The sequence below is a fragment of the Anabrus simplex genome, chromosome 2, assembly GCF_040414725.1.
Source record: "Anabrus simplex isolate iqAnaSimp1 chromosome 2, ASM4041472v1, whole genome shotgun sequence".
In the NCBI taxonomy this organism is placed as follows: Eukaryota; Metazoa; Arthropoda; class Insecta; order Orthoptera; family Tettigoniidae; genus Anabrus; species Anabrus simplex.
The window spans coordinates 1224044497-1224061236 of NC_090266.1; the positions used below are offsets into that span (position 1 = coordinate 1224044497).

Sequence of the window (16740 nt, forward strand, 5' to 3'; positions counted from 1 at the left end):
TTCAACCGGCGTCTCGCGCCCTTGAAAAAATATGCTGTAACTGGTTTCACAACATTTAACAGATTCGCATAATGACGTTATTCGGCCAATGATTTGCTGTCTCTATGAGTGCTGCTCTTTCTCAACCATCGCACCAAAATCTCACTTGCGCCGAATACTACGAGGAAAGCATTTGGTTTTGATCAGACAGATTTCGATGAAACTTCCATGAATTGTCAATCTACCTGTCTTAAATTTATTGCTGATATTCACTTTGTCATAAAATCAACGACATTGTTATGAGTAATTGCTAAAGAACAGCTGGGTGTTTTGCAGCTGTATTGACCTCGCGTATGCACTGTAGAAATGTACTGATAGTTCTATTTTAAAGTTACATTAAACAGTGCGCTATAGAGTGAAAATTAGATTTTGACAACGTGAACAGAATGTCTTGCTCATCAAACCCATTTTACTAACATGCACAGTATATGAATATTTCAAAATATTAGGCTTTTAATACTTCTTTGTCGTTTACAATTGAGGCTGAAATATGTAATATGAAATCCTCGTCATTTGTATATAAACTTGCATGCTATAAATAACCTTAATCTTTCGGATTCTTGTTGAGATTGATTCATTTTTTCACACTGCGGATAACCTATATAACAACGTCAATCATGCAGCGATGTTCTGATGTCTTAATTGACCATCCTACCATGTTTCATTGAAATCGCTGCCATCTACACGCCACGTTCCATTTAAAACTGGAACAAAAATTTACTGTCAATAAATACCGGTACGAAAATGTTATTTCACGGCAGAAAGGTTATCACCATTGAGTTCCGGATGTCTTAGCTCATTATGTTACTAAGTTTCATTGCAATTTGTCCGGTCAAAATCAAACAACTCCCTTCGTTTATCAATATCAATATGGATAGCATTTTGTACTGTTTCTAAGTTTTGAAAGTTTGCAATTTAGACAGTTTATGCAACAGTATATAGGTATTGGTAGTATATTATATACCGGGTGAGTTGGCCGTGCGGTTAGGGACGCAAGGCTGTGAGCTGCAAGAAAACTTTGAATTATTCAAGTCTTGGTGCCTAGAGAATACTCTTTCAGTTAATGTGAAGAAGTGGAAATTTATACCATTTTATTATTTTGTGAATCCCAGTGACTACGCACAATCTGTTCATGTTATCCAGGAGCTACATATTTTATTTGATGGAATGTTAACTTATAAACAACACTGTCCACAAGTCATTGAAAAATTTTGGATTCCTAAGTTGCTGGGTCAGATCTTTGCTGAATAATAATAATAATAGTAATAATTTATTTTGAGGCTATTAATAGCCAGATGCAGCCTTTAGAAGGCAGACCTTCCGTTGAGGGTGGACGGCATCTGTCGTGTATGGGAAACTGTGCGTTTTTGTGTTGTGGAGGACAGTGTTTTGTGCAGTGTCTCAGTTTCAGGAATGCTGGAGACAGCACAAGTGAACTAATCCATTTAGAATAATATGCCTCGGCCTGGCAGGGAATCTGCACTCTCGGCCAAGATGCTGACCTCTCAGCCTTATAATGTCCTATTTTATTGTTATACAGTATTTGAAATTCAGTATTTCTTTCATTTTAAAGTAATACCAGTTGAATTTGATAGAAAGCCTAGTATAACTTAGACCTATTTTACTCTTAGCAAGTAATTTAATGGCAGTGTTGTATAGAGTTGATATAAATCAGTAATGGTGAAACTGTTCATTGATAGAGCATTAAATCACAAGTGACTATTCAAGCATAATGTCAAAATCGAAACATTATTTATTTTCTAAAAATGTCATTGTATATAATCTCACTTCAAAACTTTGGACTCTTAAAAGTTTCCATGGAGTTTTTGACATTAGCAGTATTTCACTAATTTATAAGTATCTATTTAGCTTTTAGCAGTAAAAATGGGATTGCTAAAAAGTTAACACTCACCTGAACAGTTAAGAGTGTGGTGATAGCTACTAGATTTCATTCTCCCCTGTGTAGCATGTGTTGCCTGCTAATATTTCTTCACAGCTTCTAAACAATATGTCTATCCCAGTATGACTCATAAGTTGGACCATGATTATGAGTTATTCAAAAACTGTTTTTTCACTGCACACCATTAGTTACGGATGATGGATAATGCTTATAAAATCTTAATGACTGGATTTGACTGATAATGAAGTCACTTCACTTTGGTACTCTTGATGTTCTTGTTCTTGAAATGGATGAATTTTGTTTTGTATTGAATACAGTTCAATTTTATTACTGCAGACAGTTTTGATACATGGATGTCATGAATAATCCTTTGTGGAGTGTTAAATATTGGGTAGTGTTAGTTACTGTTGTGTTAAGATGTATTTTTCATTATAGTAATATGCTCCTCATTCCCTTTCTTGTAGGCTTCAGTCTATCCTCGTGAAGCCGGATGAGGGCAGGATGATCGAGAGTGTCTCTCGGCGTGCATTTAGTGGCTCCAGCGGTACTTATAATGTGCGGGCATCAGAGTTAGCCCGTGACCGTCGTCTTAAGACTCTGAGTGTGACGGTTGTGTTTTTGGATGACACTCAGCATTGTTTTCAAATTGAGGTATTTTGTTCATGTATATGTAAGTTGCATGGTGTTGAGAGTAATTCTTTACTAGGGATTTGTTCTCCAGTTTACTGCTGACATCTGTGTGTACTAAATAGAGAATGAAACTACCTATATTTTGTTATAATGTAGGTTATCACAGCTAGAATTGATCTCTTATATTTAGTGGCTCCAGCGGTAGTGAAAGTGCTCAAATACATCAGCCTTGTATCAGATGTGCGTGTTTATTGTGAAGTCCTGTAATGATACTGCAGCTGAGCTGCCTGTGTTGAGTACTGAAAAGAAACTAGGTCTTCTCTTAAACAGGTTCATTTCTCCAAAAGTAGAAGTGTTTTAAGACCATACATGCCTTCACCTGTATTGAAGAAGTCAATTCCATCTGAGCTCCGGACTGCCTTGACAAGACTTTCTGTGAAGTGAGTGTGACATCTAACCGTAGCCTGAGAGTCTGGAAGAGAACAACAACAATCTATATGTGTCCTGGGAAGCAATGTAAACAAATCTGATCTCATTTGTGTTTTAAATAACATTCCCACAAAAGCATCATTTTTGCTAATGGCTTGTAAATATTCAGTAATTGTGACGATCCTGAAGAGTTAATATGAACTGAATAATTTGTGTGTATGTTGATTATATTTAAAAAATATAAAGTTCTGAGGGCCCTGGGTTCAGTACCTGGCTCTCCAAGGATTTTAATCCTGAACTGAGGACTGGAACGGGGTTATCTCAACCTCATGAAACCATCTGAGGAGCTGTCTGGTGTGAGAAGCAGCAGACTAGCTGTGCACCTAACCCTGTAATAACTGCTGGCAGTTTGGTTGAGCAGCAGTCCTCTTTGCAGACCTGTATGCACCATGGGTTTGTTTTTGGTTTAACAAATGGAAGACTAAAGAAGACTTTGAATACAGCAGAAATAGCTATTTAATTTCTGTAGCAGTATGGGATTTACTGTTGCAAAGTTGCTACACTTCATGAAATTGGGACCATTTGCTTTCATCTTTAGAGACGATCTTCTACTGGATAAGCGTAGGAAACCTTAATGAAAGAAGTAATAGATGTTCATGGAAATGATTAGCCTGATATTCCAAAAATAGTTATAAGGAAGTTCAGGACATTGAGTTGAATCAGTGTGATATTGCAAACTAGAGCTGGAAGTGGCCTGTGACTGTATTTTGGAACAAAATTATATTAAGGTGGGAAATAAGATTGTAAAAGAGCTGGTCTCTGTAGCTCAGACGGTTGAGGTGCTGTCCTTATCCCAGCGTGGCAGGTTCGATCCTGGCTCAGTTCGGGGGTATTTGAAAGTGCTCAAATACGTCAGCCTTGTATCAGTAGATTTGTAGGCATGTAAAAGCACCCCTGTGAGACACAATTCTGGCACCTCGGCATCTCCGAAGACCATCTAAAGTAGTTAGTGGGACGTAAAAACCAATAACGTTAGTATTAAGATTGTAAAAGAAAGGGAAGTTTTAGAAAAAATACTAAACAACAGATGTTACAAATAAAGAACATTACATACAGGAAAAGAAATAAGTACCAAATAAAGACTAGGCAGTCATCTTCAGAACCAAATGCATAATAGTACCAGTCAAAAGGAAATATTGGGAAGGAGTTAAAAATTCAGGAAATTGTGTACGACTGCAGAAGAGCCTTTCTGTATCACAACCTAGAATAATAGGAATATGGGGAAAAGGAAAATCTTGGGCATTTTTATAGGTTTGCGTTAATTCTAAATTTGGATAAATTTAGTATGATGTATTCACGAAATAACATAATTTATTTGGAATTAGTCAAGGAAACAGGTGAGATGGCAGCATCTATACAGTAGAACCTCTGTTCACTAAAATGGGGGAGGTGGGAGGTGGTTTTTGATAACCAACATTTTGGATAGTGATTAAAATATCATTTGTTGAGGTTAAACTTTTTGTTTTGGATGTTTTAGTTGAAAATAAATGAAGACTGTACGTACACAATGTTAACAAAATATTTTGATAAACCCAACCTACTGTACATATTTAGAAAAAAAATGTTCATACTGTATTTTACTCTACAGTATGTACCAATTTGTTTTCGAAAAAATCTTGTATTTTCTTTCATTTTTCTTTTCACATCATTTTCTAGCCACTATGTCACACTGCTGTTTCATTAGCAGAACATTAGAAAGCTTTGATTCGTCACATCACAAACTTTTTTTTTTGCAAGTTGCTTTATGTCGCACCGACACAGATAGGTCTTATAGCGACGATGGGACAGGAAAGGGCTAGGAATGGGAAGGAAGAGGCCGTGGCCTTAATTAAGGTACAGCCCCAGCATTTGCCTGGTGTGAAAATGGGAAACCACGGGAAACCATCTTCAGGGCTGCCGACAGTGGGGTTTGAACTCACTATCTCCCGAATACTGGATACTGGCTGCACTTAAATGACTGCAGCTATCGAGCTTGGTACATCACAAACTGAGTTGGCTGTAGGGTAGGGAAGGGGGCAGTCATGGTCAGATTGCTCATCTCTTTTAACATTACGTTACAGATTATAAATTTCATTTTCCAAATTGACAGTTCAACTATTACAATAATAAATAAATAAATTAATTAAATAAATAAACAAATAAGTAAATAAATAAATAAATAAATCTATCTATCTATGCTGAAAAAGCATACCCTTGCACATTTTGTTCTTCTATAGCTTCTCAGAATTTTGTGGATGTGTCTTTTAAGTTCTTGAACTTATCCCCCGTTGGAAATTCTCTATTATATACTTTACTACACGTGCATGTCCTCCTTTCACTATGTATTCCGTGATGACTCATAAGATCACTGCTTCATGTGAACGTCTTAATGTCTATGAATATTCGACAACAGTCTTGCTACTTCCCCGAGTGATCAGAAAGTGATCATCAACGATTCCCTCTTTGTGGAGGCGCACTATTGTATGTTGTATATTTCGTCCCTGACCTGAGAACATACTTCACACTTGCGCAGCTTCTTTTTGTAGTGTATGTGATGATGATTTTTTATGTTCACCACTTTATAAAAACCTCTTGTTGTATTGTTGGCACTTCTACTGTTTTATCCCAGAGTGATCAATAAGGTGACTTTCAGGTTTCTCTCTTTGTGGAAGGGCACTGTTGTATATTTCACTGTTGCACAATTTCTATAATATGTATTCTAATTGCCCTAGCTTATCGCAGGGCTTGAACCAAATGTGTATCCTGTAATATTACGATATAAAATATGTACGATAATGTATGTATTTATTTATCCTCCTGTTCAACAATAGGTCACTGAAGATGACTCGCCACGAACCTACTACGCTAGCGTAGCAGGGGGAGAGATGATACTCCCACGTGGCGCGTCCCAGGTGGTAGATAGGGGGGTCCTAACCTGCTTGCCGACAGACTTGAAGGAAATAAAATACCTCTCGCGGACCACACACACAACCCCTTGTGGTGGGGATCAGACGAAGAATAAAACCACGGTATCCCCTGCCTCTCGTATGAGGTGACTAAAAGGGGCGACCAAGGGATGATTATATTAGAACTTAAAACTACTTGTGATTAGTTCCACCACACGGGGAACACCATGAGTCGCTTTTACTAATGCGTAGTAACACTATCAACAAATTAATCTAAAAAGCCACCTAATCGATACTTTATTTCTATTGCCTTTGGCAAACTTAAAAATACATTAACAAACTCCCATGGGATATAGTTTTAAGATCCAATGTGCTTGCTTATAAATGTTATCATCTAAGATTTTTTATATACAGATGAAATGACCACTAAGTGGTCGAAACATGTACTGTGTTTGTTAATGTATTTTTAAGTTTGCCAAAGGCGAAAGAAATAAAGTATCGATTAGGTGGCTTTTTAGATTAATTTGTTGATTATACTCATCGATACGGCCATGAAGTGGACAGCTTGCAATAGTAACACTATGTTAGGTACGAAATAAGTTTATGATTAGCAGCAACAGAGTGCGTTGCCGGCTTTTACAGTACCTGTGATTAGTACCACTTTAGGAGCGACACCATGGTTCTGGCTTGCGTATGATTAGTACCCACTATATGAGGAACACCACAGGATAGTGCGAGTTCCTGTGGTTAGTACACGCATGTGATGAACACCATAGGTTTGCGTTGCCTGTAAATGGCGTCGCAATGTGCAAAACACCATGAATTTCATTACCTGTGAGTAGTACCATAATGTGTGGAATACCGCTAGTCGACACTAATTTTGATTAGTACCGCAACATGACAAATACCATGGTTCTACATTCCTAGCGATCGGTACCATTATGACTTATGACTCCTTTAGACTATAAGCATCATCGATTCAGTATTATGCTATAGAATCAGTCCCTTGGTCAGTAATACTATTCTTTTACATCAGTTTCTGTGACTGTGAGTCATTGTGGGTCAGATCCACTGATTGTTTTAAATTCATATCCATCCATTCATTCTTCGGCCTCATGTTTTGAATTCTGGTGAGTGGAGGATTTTGGACTTTTAATTATTTTTATTATTATTTTAATTATGTTTGGTCTCATTTCGTACCATTAGGAGGCGATGACCTAGATGTTAGGCCCCTTTAAACAACAAGCATTATCATCATAATCATCATGAGGATGCCTCATAACTAGTCGAAACATGTCTGAATAAACTTAGTGCAATTCCAAGCGATTTTTCACCTGTGTTCTGCAAAGTAAAATAAAAGTGATCATCATTAATAGAAAACGGTTATTTTTAATCAAAGGACTTTGTTGAGTAAATTTTAAATTCTTACATTATACCAGAGTAATACCAGGAGAATACATATATATTGTGATATATTGTGATACTGGTTGCCCACTTGTTACCGCTCCTCCAGTATCTGAAGAACTGCTCATTGCCTGCAGGGAATGCGCTAGAATTTTCCGAGGACACGCTATATTTGCACTCATTTTAGGCTCTTACTTCGATGGATTTGCCACTCCCAAAGGCATTTTAGAGCGCTGCCAGCAGGTGATGGGGCTGCTCCTAACATGGAGAGACCCCTTCTCCAGCCACTCCTAACGTGGGGAAAGATGCTGCTTAACAGGTTCCAGTGTCATTTCCTACACTGAGGAGACCATCACCCCACCTAAGAAAACTCATCCGCCGGAAGCTGTTGATCTTCTTAGGGGGTCGAGTTATTTCTCACTGCCAGACATTCGGCGCAGAATCGCTGGCTGTACGGTCTACTCTATTACTGTAGCAAACACTACATGACAAACTGGAACGGAACAGATTGAGATTGCTTGGACATGTCAAGCGGATGAAAGAAGAAAGATTGCCAAGACAAGCACTGGAGAGTCAGTTGACAGGGAAGAGAAGATCAGGAAACCAAGATTATGCCAGATGGACTCTGTGCTGAACAGCATAGGACAAAGAAATGTGGACTGGAGCACAGTTTTGGATGTGGACTGATGGAGAGATAGGACAATGTGGAGAGGAACCATATTTGCTCCCACCCATTGTCAGCTGGAAAAGGGTAAATGATGACGATGGTGATGACAACTAGGAGAGGAATTGCTATCGTGTTCACCCTAGCTCTAGTGGAGTTTGTTAAAGTTCTAACTTACTGGGATCACTGGAACTCTATTTGGGGTGTTTGCTGTTTTGAGTCATGGATTAAAGTTGTTGCAGGAAGTCAGCAAGGCTGTGCTTCACAAATGCTGATATTAATTTTATTAATGCATGGTTAACTTGATAGATGTGTGGCCTCCAGAGAGGTGCGGGTCTTTCTAGTTGATGCCCTTGGATTACTGGACCGTCTTGGTGTGTGGTGAAGAATGATGATGATGATGATGATGATGATGATGATGATGTGAAACCCAGTGTTGCCAGATAGCCTATTCCTGTCGAATACAACCATGGGGGTCTGCTGAAGGCTTAATTTCGCCATCTGATGGACAAATCACCATCCACAGCACCATTTGCCCTCACTCCATGTGAACACTACGGAGAGGTTTGCAATTGAAGCCAGGTTCCTGATATGCAATCTAGTGATTAGAAATTGTATACCACTACCTCTCCTACCCTGCCAGTTAAGGAACTTTCTACCCATCAGTGCAGTAATTTAAAATGAGAGGACTTTTCCTCTTAGTGAAACTGATCATAACATTGCCTGCTGTCTATCTCACAACATTGTTAAGGTCTTCTTCTTCTTCTTTTTTTTTTTTTTTTTTGCAGTAGCTCACAGTCTTTTAACTTATTTGTTACATCATTCGCATAGTCTTATCTCTGATTCCAGTTCTTTACTCATATCATTTATATACATATATAGGTGCAATAATACTGCCTTGAGGAATTCCCCTCTTAATGATTACTGGATCAGATAATGGTTCACCTACTTTCATTCTCTGAGTTTTATTTTCTACAAATAGAGCCACCCATGCAGTCACTCTTTTTGTCTAAATGGGTGGCTATATTTCTAGATTATTAGGTGATAAAGTATTTACTACATGTGTTGTATTAATGTTCATTTACCTACTTACAGAGTTATTTTTTCTTTCAGAAACGAGCCAAGGGTAGCGTTCTTTTGGAACAAGTTTTCCAGCATCTTGAGCTGATTGAGAAAGATTATTTTGGCTTACAATTTTCTGACAATGGAGTTGTTCCATCAGCTACCAACTCTGATCTCATGGTATGTATCAATATTGGTGGAATTGATGTATAATAAGGTGAAATACACTTTTATTCATATGGAATGTTCATTTTGCAGCGTTGGCTTGACCCTACAAAACCCGTCAAGAAGCAAGTCAGAAGTGAGTATTCCACTTCCATCTTTTTCTTTTGTTGCTATATTCTCATTCTCAATGTATATGCTTTCTTTAAATTTAATTCTCTTCTTCATATTTTGGTAACTGATGGTCCTTTTGAAGAGTACATTCTTTATAATGAATTGAAGAGGAATGAAGAAAGTAAATCATCCTCTTGGCAAAGGCATTATCTTAATTTAACTATATTGTTCTTTGTTAATTGAGATACCGTATAATCCCGAATACCACCTGCCACCGAATAAGACCTGCACACTAAGATTGAGACAGCAAAATACGGAAGAAAACAAAAAATCAAATAACTTGTATACCTATTTAATTTTCTTCAAATATACCAGAAATATAAATTCAAACAGCTTACAATAAATAAAATAATCACAAAAATCATAAATAAAATCGGTCCAATACTCAGATCATTCACAATTCACCGTAGTCATCTGAAGTTTCACCATAGGAATGTTCGTCGCTGGCATCTTTCCACAAATAGTCATCCTCACTACCGTCGACTGAATTTGAAATTCCACATTTCTTAAAGCTTTTGGACATTTGATCGTTGGGAATGCGCGCCCATGCGGTCTTGATCCAGCTGCATATTAGTCCCACTTCAGGCCTCTTCATTCGTCTGGTTGGTGTTAATGCGTGATCACCATCAGACATCCATTTGGTGTACAACTGTTTCATTGCAGTTTTGAAAGGCCGGATTCTCGCACACATCCAACGGCTGTAGAATAGGAGCGAGTCCTCCAGAAATTATCACAAGAGTGGTTTTTCCTTTCCTCATCATATCTTTTACAGCGTCAGTTGTATGTCCTCGGTAACTGTCCAACACAAGCATGTTTCGTTGTTTGGCTCCCGGGCGACGTTGCCAAACGCACTTCACCCAGTCCTCAACTAATGCACTGTCCATCCAGCCGGACTCATGTGTTCTAACAGTAACACCGGATGGCAAGTATCCTTTTGGAAGTGTTTTCCTTTTCAGAACCACATGTGGAGGGAGTTTGGTTCCATCCGCTAATACGCACAACATTACCGTGCAGTGTTGCTTTTTGTTACCACCTGTTCTGATGGTTACACTTTTAGAACCCTTCGTATCCACTGTATTTTCCAACGGCATTTAAAAATAGACAGGTGTCCGGTCAGCATTCCCAATTTGCGACAGCAAATAAGAATTTTTCTTTCTCAAATGAATAATGTGACGCTGAAAGACTGTTAATTTTTCTTCATATGCCCCAGGGAGACATTGTGAAATAGACGTACGTCTCCGAACGCATTATCCCTTTCTCCGATAAAAGTTATGGATCAATCCACGGCTTGCAGTAAAACCTTGTGTTTTGAGTTCTTTTGAGATCTCTAGTGCTTTCAATTGACACATTTCACTAGAAACACCACATCCTAACTCATGTTTTCCTATCACAAATTTGTGGAGTCGTTCTTCAATTTCCAGTAACACTGCACTCCGCCCGCTGAGCGCTCTGCGATCGCCGTTACTTTTTAGAAGTTTTTCCTTCTTCCGCCAATCACGAATACACGATTCATCAATATCGTACTTTCTGCCAATGGCACAATTTCCGTATATTACAGCTTTGCTTTCAACTTTAAGTTTCTCATGCACAGTAAATGATCCCAGTGGTCGTTTTGAATCCATCGCTTACTATCGAGACAGCACTTTCACGGGACAGATATGGAACTCGAATGTGAGCGAGGTAGACTTCTGTAACCAACATTCTCGACCCTCGCAAAGTACGATATGCTGCAAGATCAGCTATTCGTACACCAAGCATGCCAGCAGCACTTGTGAAAAAAATGACGACTGAGCATCCACAGTAGCGGCTCTCATATTTACCGCATATTTACCCATGTTCTTTGATTTACCATATTTCATTACCTTACATTTCTCGTTTACATGCCACTTTAACTGTATTGAGAAAAAATCGATCTTGTTTTCTAGAAGGCAACTAAAACACAATAAGACCTGAATGCCCATTTACGTGTGGTATATCGAGTATGGTAACTGTATTAAAATCTATTTCAATACTCCATGTAAATGTAGTAAATGTTTACAAGAATGAACGGCTTGAATACGACCCACACCCAAGATTTAGAACCAATATTTTGGGGGAAATAGTGTGGGTGGTATTTGGGATTATACGGTATTCTGTAGTACTTACACCTTTTTCATTCTCATTCTAGATTGTTTTTGCTAGGTATATTCACAACACCCCTTTCAAACTCTTGCTTGCCTCCACTTTCACTTTAATCATTATGGGCATCTTGTCTGTCACATAAGCCACATGTCGGCAATTGCCATTTCATCCAGTGAACATTGATGAGATCCTTGACATCATCATTTACTAAGGGATTGTCAGTAATGACAGAGCTGAGATAATTGAACCTCTCCATTGTTCTAAAGCTGCCTCGACCTCTTGACATGTTTCATCAACCAGAATTGTATCGTCTTTAAATAGAAAGATTCACGATAGATCTGGCATCAGCTGTTGTGTCAAATGACAAATTTGAACAGAATTGGACTGAATAAACTTGAAAATATTTCAGTATTGTGAAGTGGACTGTATTGTCATGAGGCGGGTTCTCTCACGGGATGCGACAAGGGATAATATAAACAACGGTAAACTTGAGAATCTGTATTAAACATTGTCATGTGAACAATCAATACATGCTGGACTAAGCTGCACAATGCAGGGCTATGCTGCCACTAACACTCAAGCAAACATAACATCTCTGTCCCTCATGTCCAGAGCTACCCCCCCTCACTCACGCCCTGCCTCACACCCCCACACACACCGTAGCAGCCAGGGGACATCCAGAGGCCATCTGGTAGCGCTAGAGAGAAGTGCATCACACTAAAGGGAAGAGGTGCTACCCACAGGCTAATGACAGATACACATTACTGTAATATTACACATGGACTGTTGCACACAGACTTCAACAGGAAAACTTAGAGACTCCTGAACTAGCTTTCACTTTGGTAAAGAGACGAATGTACATGCCCTGAATCAGCCTGAATCATCTTGAATGTCTAAATTTGGGATAATTTACTTTATACGAGGACGGTTTGAGAAGTTCTCGGAATCTCCGCTAGATGTCAGCGCCAGAGCAACGAGGTTCCCGCACAGTAATCACACATCCTTTGCGAGTGAACACATGGCGCGTCAGTGCTCTAGCTGCAGGAGTGTGGTAGTGACGACTCTTTGTTGTTCCCACGTAGTGATTTGTGACAATGGAAAAAAACAGATTCGAGCAGTGATTAAATACTTTGTAAAGAAAGGTATGAAAGCAAAGGAAATTCATGCCGACTTTCAGAACACGCTGGGGACTCTGCTCCTTCATTTTCAACTGTTTCCAAGTGGACCAGCGTGTTTAAATTTGGTCGGGAGAGCTTGGATGATGATCCGCGTAGTGGACGGCCAAAAAGTGTTACGACCCCAGAATTTATTGCAAAAGTGCATAAAATGGTCATGGAGGATCGTCGACTGAAAGTGCGGGAGATTGCTGAAGCTGTAGGGATGTCTTCTGAACGGGTATATTTTAACCGAAGAATTGGGTATGAAAAAATTATCCGCAAGATGGGTGCCGCGGCTCTTGACATTGGACAATAAACGCACCAGATTGGAAATGTCCGAACAAAATCTGGCCCGTTTTCAGTGCAACCAACAAGGTTTTTTGCGCCAGTTTGTGACTACAGATGAAACTTGGGTCCACTACTATACCCCAGAGACAAAACAGCAGTCAAAGCAGTGGAAACATGCTGATTCACCACCACCAAAGAAAGCAAGGCAGTGCGTTCGGCCGGAAAGGTCAGGGCCTCAGTTTTCTGAGATGCAAAAGGCATTCTGCTGATAGATTATCTTCCTACTGGCCAAACAATTACGGGGCAATACTATGCAAACCTCCTAGACCAACTACAGGAAAAGATACGCGAAACAAGGCCTGGTTTGGCAAGGAAGAAGGTCATCTTTCATCAGGACTATGCTCCGCCGCACACAAGTGTTATTGCCTTGGCAAAACTTCATGAACTGGGGTACGAATTGTTGCCACATCCACCTTATTCACCTGATTTGGCACCATCAGACTTTCATCTATTCCCCAAGCTGAAAATTTTCCTCGGTGGACGGAGATTTTCTACAAGGGAAGAACTGACAGCCGAATTGGAGAGGTATTTTGCAGGCCTGGAGGAATCTCATTTTCGAGATGGGATCAAGGCAATGGAACATCGCTGGACCAAATGCATTAGTCTACAGGGAGACTATGTTGAAAAATAAAAGCAGTTCCACCGAGGTAAGATACTTAATTCTAGTACATTCCGAGAACTTTTCAAAGCACCTACGTAAATGCCCATATTCACACCAGGCAAATGCAGGGGCTATACCTTCAATAAGGTCACGGCCGCTTCCTTCCCAATCCTAACCCTTTCTCCGCCTTACATCGTGAAAAACCTTTGATGTGTTAGTGTGATGTTAAATCACTAAGCAAAACAAACTACATTATTGTCACAGCTGCTATCATCACACTAATTATCTCTGCCTTGTGGATTATTCATGCAGGCTATTGATTTCCATAGTACATGGTTCACAAATCAATCTAAAGATTATGAAATTCAGTGTTCGTGATGCTTTACTTGACAGTTTAAGTTTGATGAGCTTCTATAATCCACTTGTACTTCAACTTTTTAAATGAAAATTCCTTTCATCACTGTATGTTTTCTAGTTGCCATCCATTGTACAGAAAATAATCTCAAGTGATTTTATAAATGATTTCTTCATTTGATCTTAAGCATCCCAGAATTATTTACCAGAAGGTCTGTCTATCACCAAGATTTGTTCCTCCTACGGCACACTTCTATATCTGTTCGACCTGTTTATCATCAGGTCCAACTCCATCCACCATTGAGATTTCTGGGCTCTTCTGAACAATTCCTTGTCCCTATCTTTTCAAAATGGCTATTTTTCTGAAAAGTCCCTTCACGCTTGTCTCCTGATGCAGCCTGAGAGATCACATTCTGTCTAAATAAGGTAAGTCACAGATTCCGGGAAAGTGTAAACAGAGTTTCCTTCATAAGTGAGGTTCGGTTTTTTGTGCTTCTTACAACTGCAGTTTATAAATCTCATATTCACTGTTCCATATTGACACCAGTGACATACAATAACCTCGAAAGGAAATGATTCTGGTTCTGCCTTATTCACTACCAGTCAGGTTCTTAAAAATCTTCTTCTTCTTCTTCTTAACAGAATTTACAAATCACACATTTTTTGGTACTTGTATTGTCCTTATTCTAGGAATTCTTCAGCCAATACATTTGTTAAAACCTACAGGTACATGATTAAGAAAATTTTTAAAAACTTTGGACATTACACATAAACAGTTTTTTCCCCATACTAATTGTTGATTTCATAAAAAAAACAAATGTTCACTTAGAAAAGCGTTGCCCATAAGTTAGTCCTCTTAGACTTAAATGTCCCAAAAATTTTTTGATTATATGAATGAATAACATAACTTACTTACTTACTTACTTACTTACTCCTCGGTGCTACAGCCCTTGTAGGGCCTTGGCCTCTCTGACGATTGTAGCCCAATCTTCACGATCTTCTGCACGCCTCCTCCATCTTCTTATTCCCATCTTTCTTAAATCCTCCTCCACATCATCCAGCCATCTTTTCTGGGATCTTCCTTTCCATCTTCTACCACCTGGATTTCCCTTATAGATCTTCTTGACAAGCCCTATTATCTGGCATTCTCTCCATGTGTCCCAACCACCTTAATCTATTGCTTTTTATTTCGGTTACGATACTTGGATGTCCATAGAGTTCTTCCAATTCCTTGTTTTTCCTTATTCTCCACAATTCCCCTTCCTGCACTGGGCCAAAAATCTTTCTCAGTATTTTTCTCTCCGATCTGTTCAACAGTTCTTCATCTACTTTGGTCATTGTCCATGTTTCAGAGCCATAAGTTACCACTGGTCGTAATACTGTTCGATAGACTGTCAACTTTAATCTTCTACCAAGGCTGCGTGATCTAAACACTTTCAATAAAGCTAAGTAAGCCCCATTGCCCGCAGCAATCCTCGCTTTTATTTCCTCTTTCATGTCATTATCTTTTGTCACCAGCACTCCTAAATACTTAAACTTTTCACATCTCTCGTAGTTAATCCCATTTAATTTTATGCACTTGTCTTCCCTTACTACGGTCCTCCTAGATGCAAACAGGTAATGAGTTTTGGCATTATTCACTCTTAGGCCCATTTCACCTCCTTCCTTTTCTAATCTATCCAGTCCTTCCTCTAGGTCTTTCAATCTTCTAGACAGCATATCAACATCATCTGCATAAGCCAGATTCTTTGTTACACGGTTGAACAGTGTACCTCCTGGATTACTGACCTCCACCTTTCTCATCACACGCTCCAAAACCACATTGAAGAGCAGGGTAGATAACACATCCCATTGCCGCAAACCTTGGTTTACTTCAAACTCTTTAGTAAGATTTCCTTCTATTTTAACCATAGCATTTAGTACCTGTTAGGGTCATTGGTACCAGTCTTATCAATTTAGTTGGGAACTCCATGTCCATCATTGTTTGATACAATTTTCTCCTTTTCACACTATCATAAGCCTGCCGAAAATCCACAAACAGTTGATGCACATCCACATTATATTCATAGCATTTCTCCACTAGTTGCCTGATAGTGAAGATGTGATCTGTTGTTGATCTACCCTGTCGAAAGCCACTTTGGTAGTCTCCTAGAATCTGCTCAACCAGTTGAGTGAGTCTCATAGACAAAACCTTGGCTAAGACCTTATAAACCACACTAAGCAAAGATATACCTCTATAATTTTTCACAGTTTGCTTTATCTTTCTTCTTATGAATTGGGCAAATAATTGCTAAGCTCCAATGCTCTGGCATCTGTTGTGTTTCCCAAACTTCCACAGTTAGTTGGTGAACAAGTTGCATCAACTGTTCACCCCCGTATTTAATCATCTTAGCTGAAATGTTATCACTTCCTGGAGCCTTATTATTCTTCAAGTACTTAATTGCCGTCCTCACTTCTTCTATAGATGGTACAGGCACTGGTTTTAAATCTAGGCTAGGATCCTGCCAAGGCTGCCCATCCTCTTCTTCCAATCTCACCGTCTCTGCAGCCACATTCAACAGTTCACTAAAGTATTCCGCCCATCGGTCAAGAATCCGGTCTCTTCCCCAATCATGTTTCCTTCTTTATCTCTACAGAATACAGCATGTGGTTGAAAACCTTTCTGTACGTCCTTTATTTTCCCATAGAACTTCCGTACTTCTTGCATATCATATTGTTCCTCCAAATCTGTAATCCATTTCCCCTCTGCC

At 39.2% G+C, this 16740-nt stretch overlaps 1 protein-coding gene across 1 annotated transcript in view; it reads left to right on the plus strand.

Annotated features, from left to right (window-relative positions):
* Window positions 1–16740, plus strand: part of Ptpmeg (protein tyrosine phosphatase Meg) — a 502744-nt gene that overhangs the window by 42693 nt on the left and 443311 nt on the right. Inside the window, exons 3-5 of the mRNA XM_067142262.2 lie at window positions 2404–2590; window positions 9125–9253; window positions 9332–9374. Of these exons, the coding sequence (XP_066998363.2) occupies window positions 2441–2590; window positions 9125–9253; window positions 9332–9374 (322 nt within the window). The 5' untranslated portion in view covers window positions 2404–2440. The remainder of the gene's footprint in view (window positions 1–2403; window positions 2591–9124; window positions 9254–9331; window positions 9375–16740) is intronic.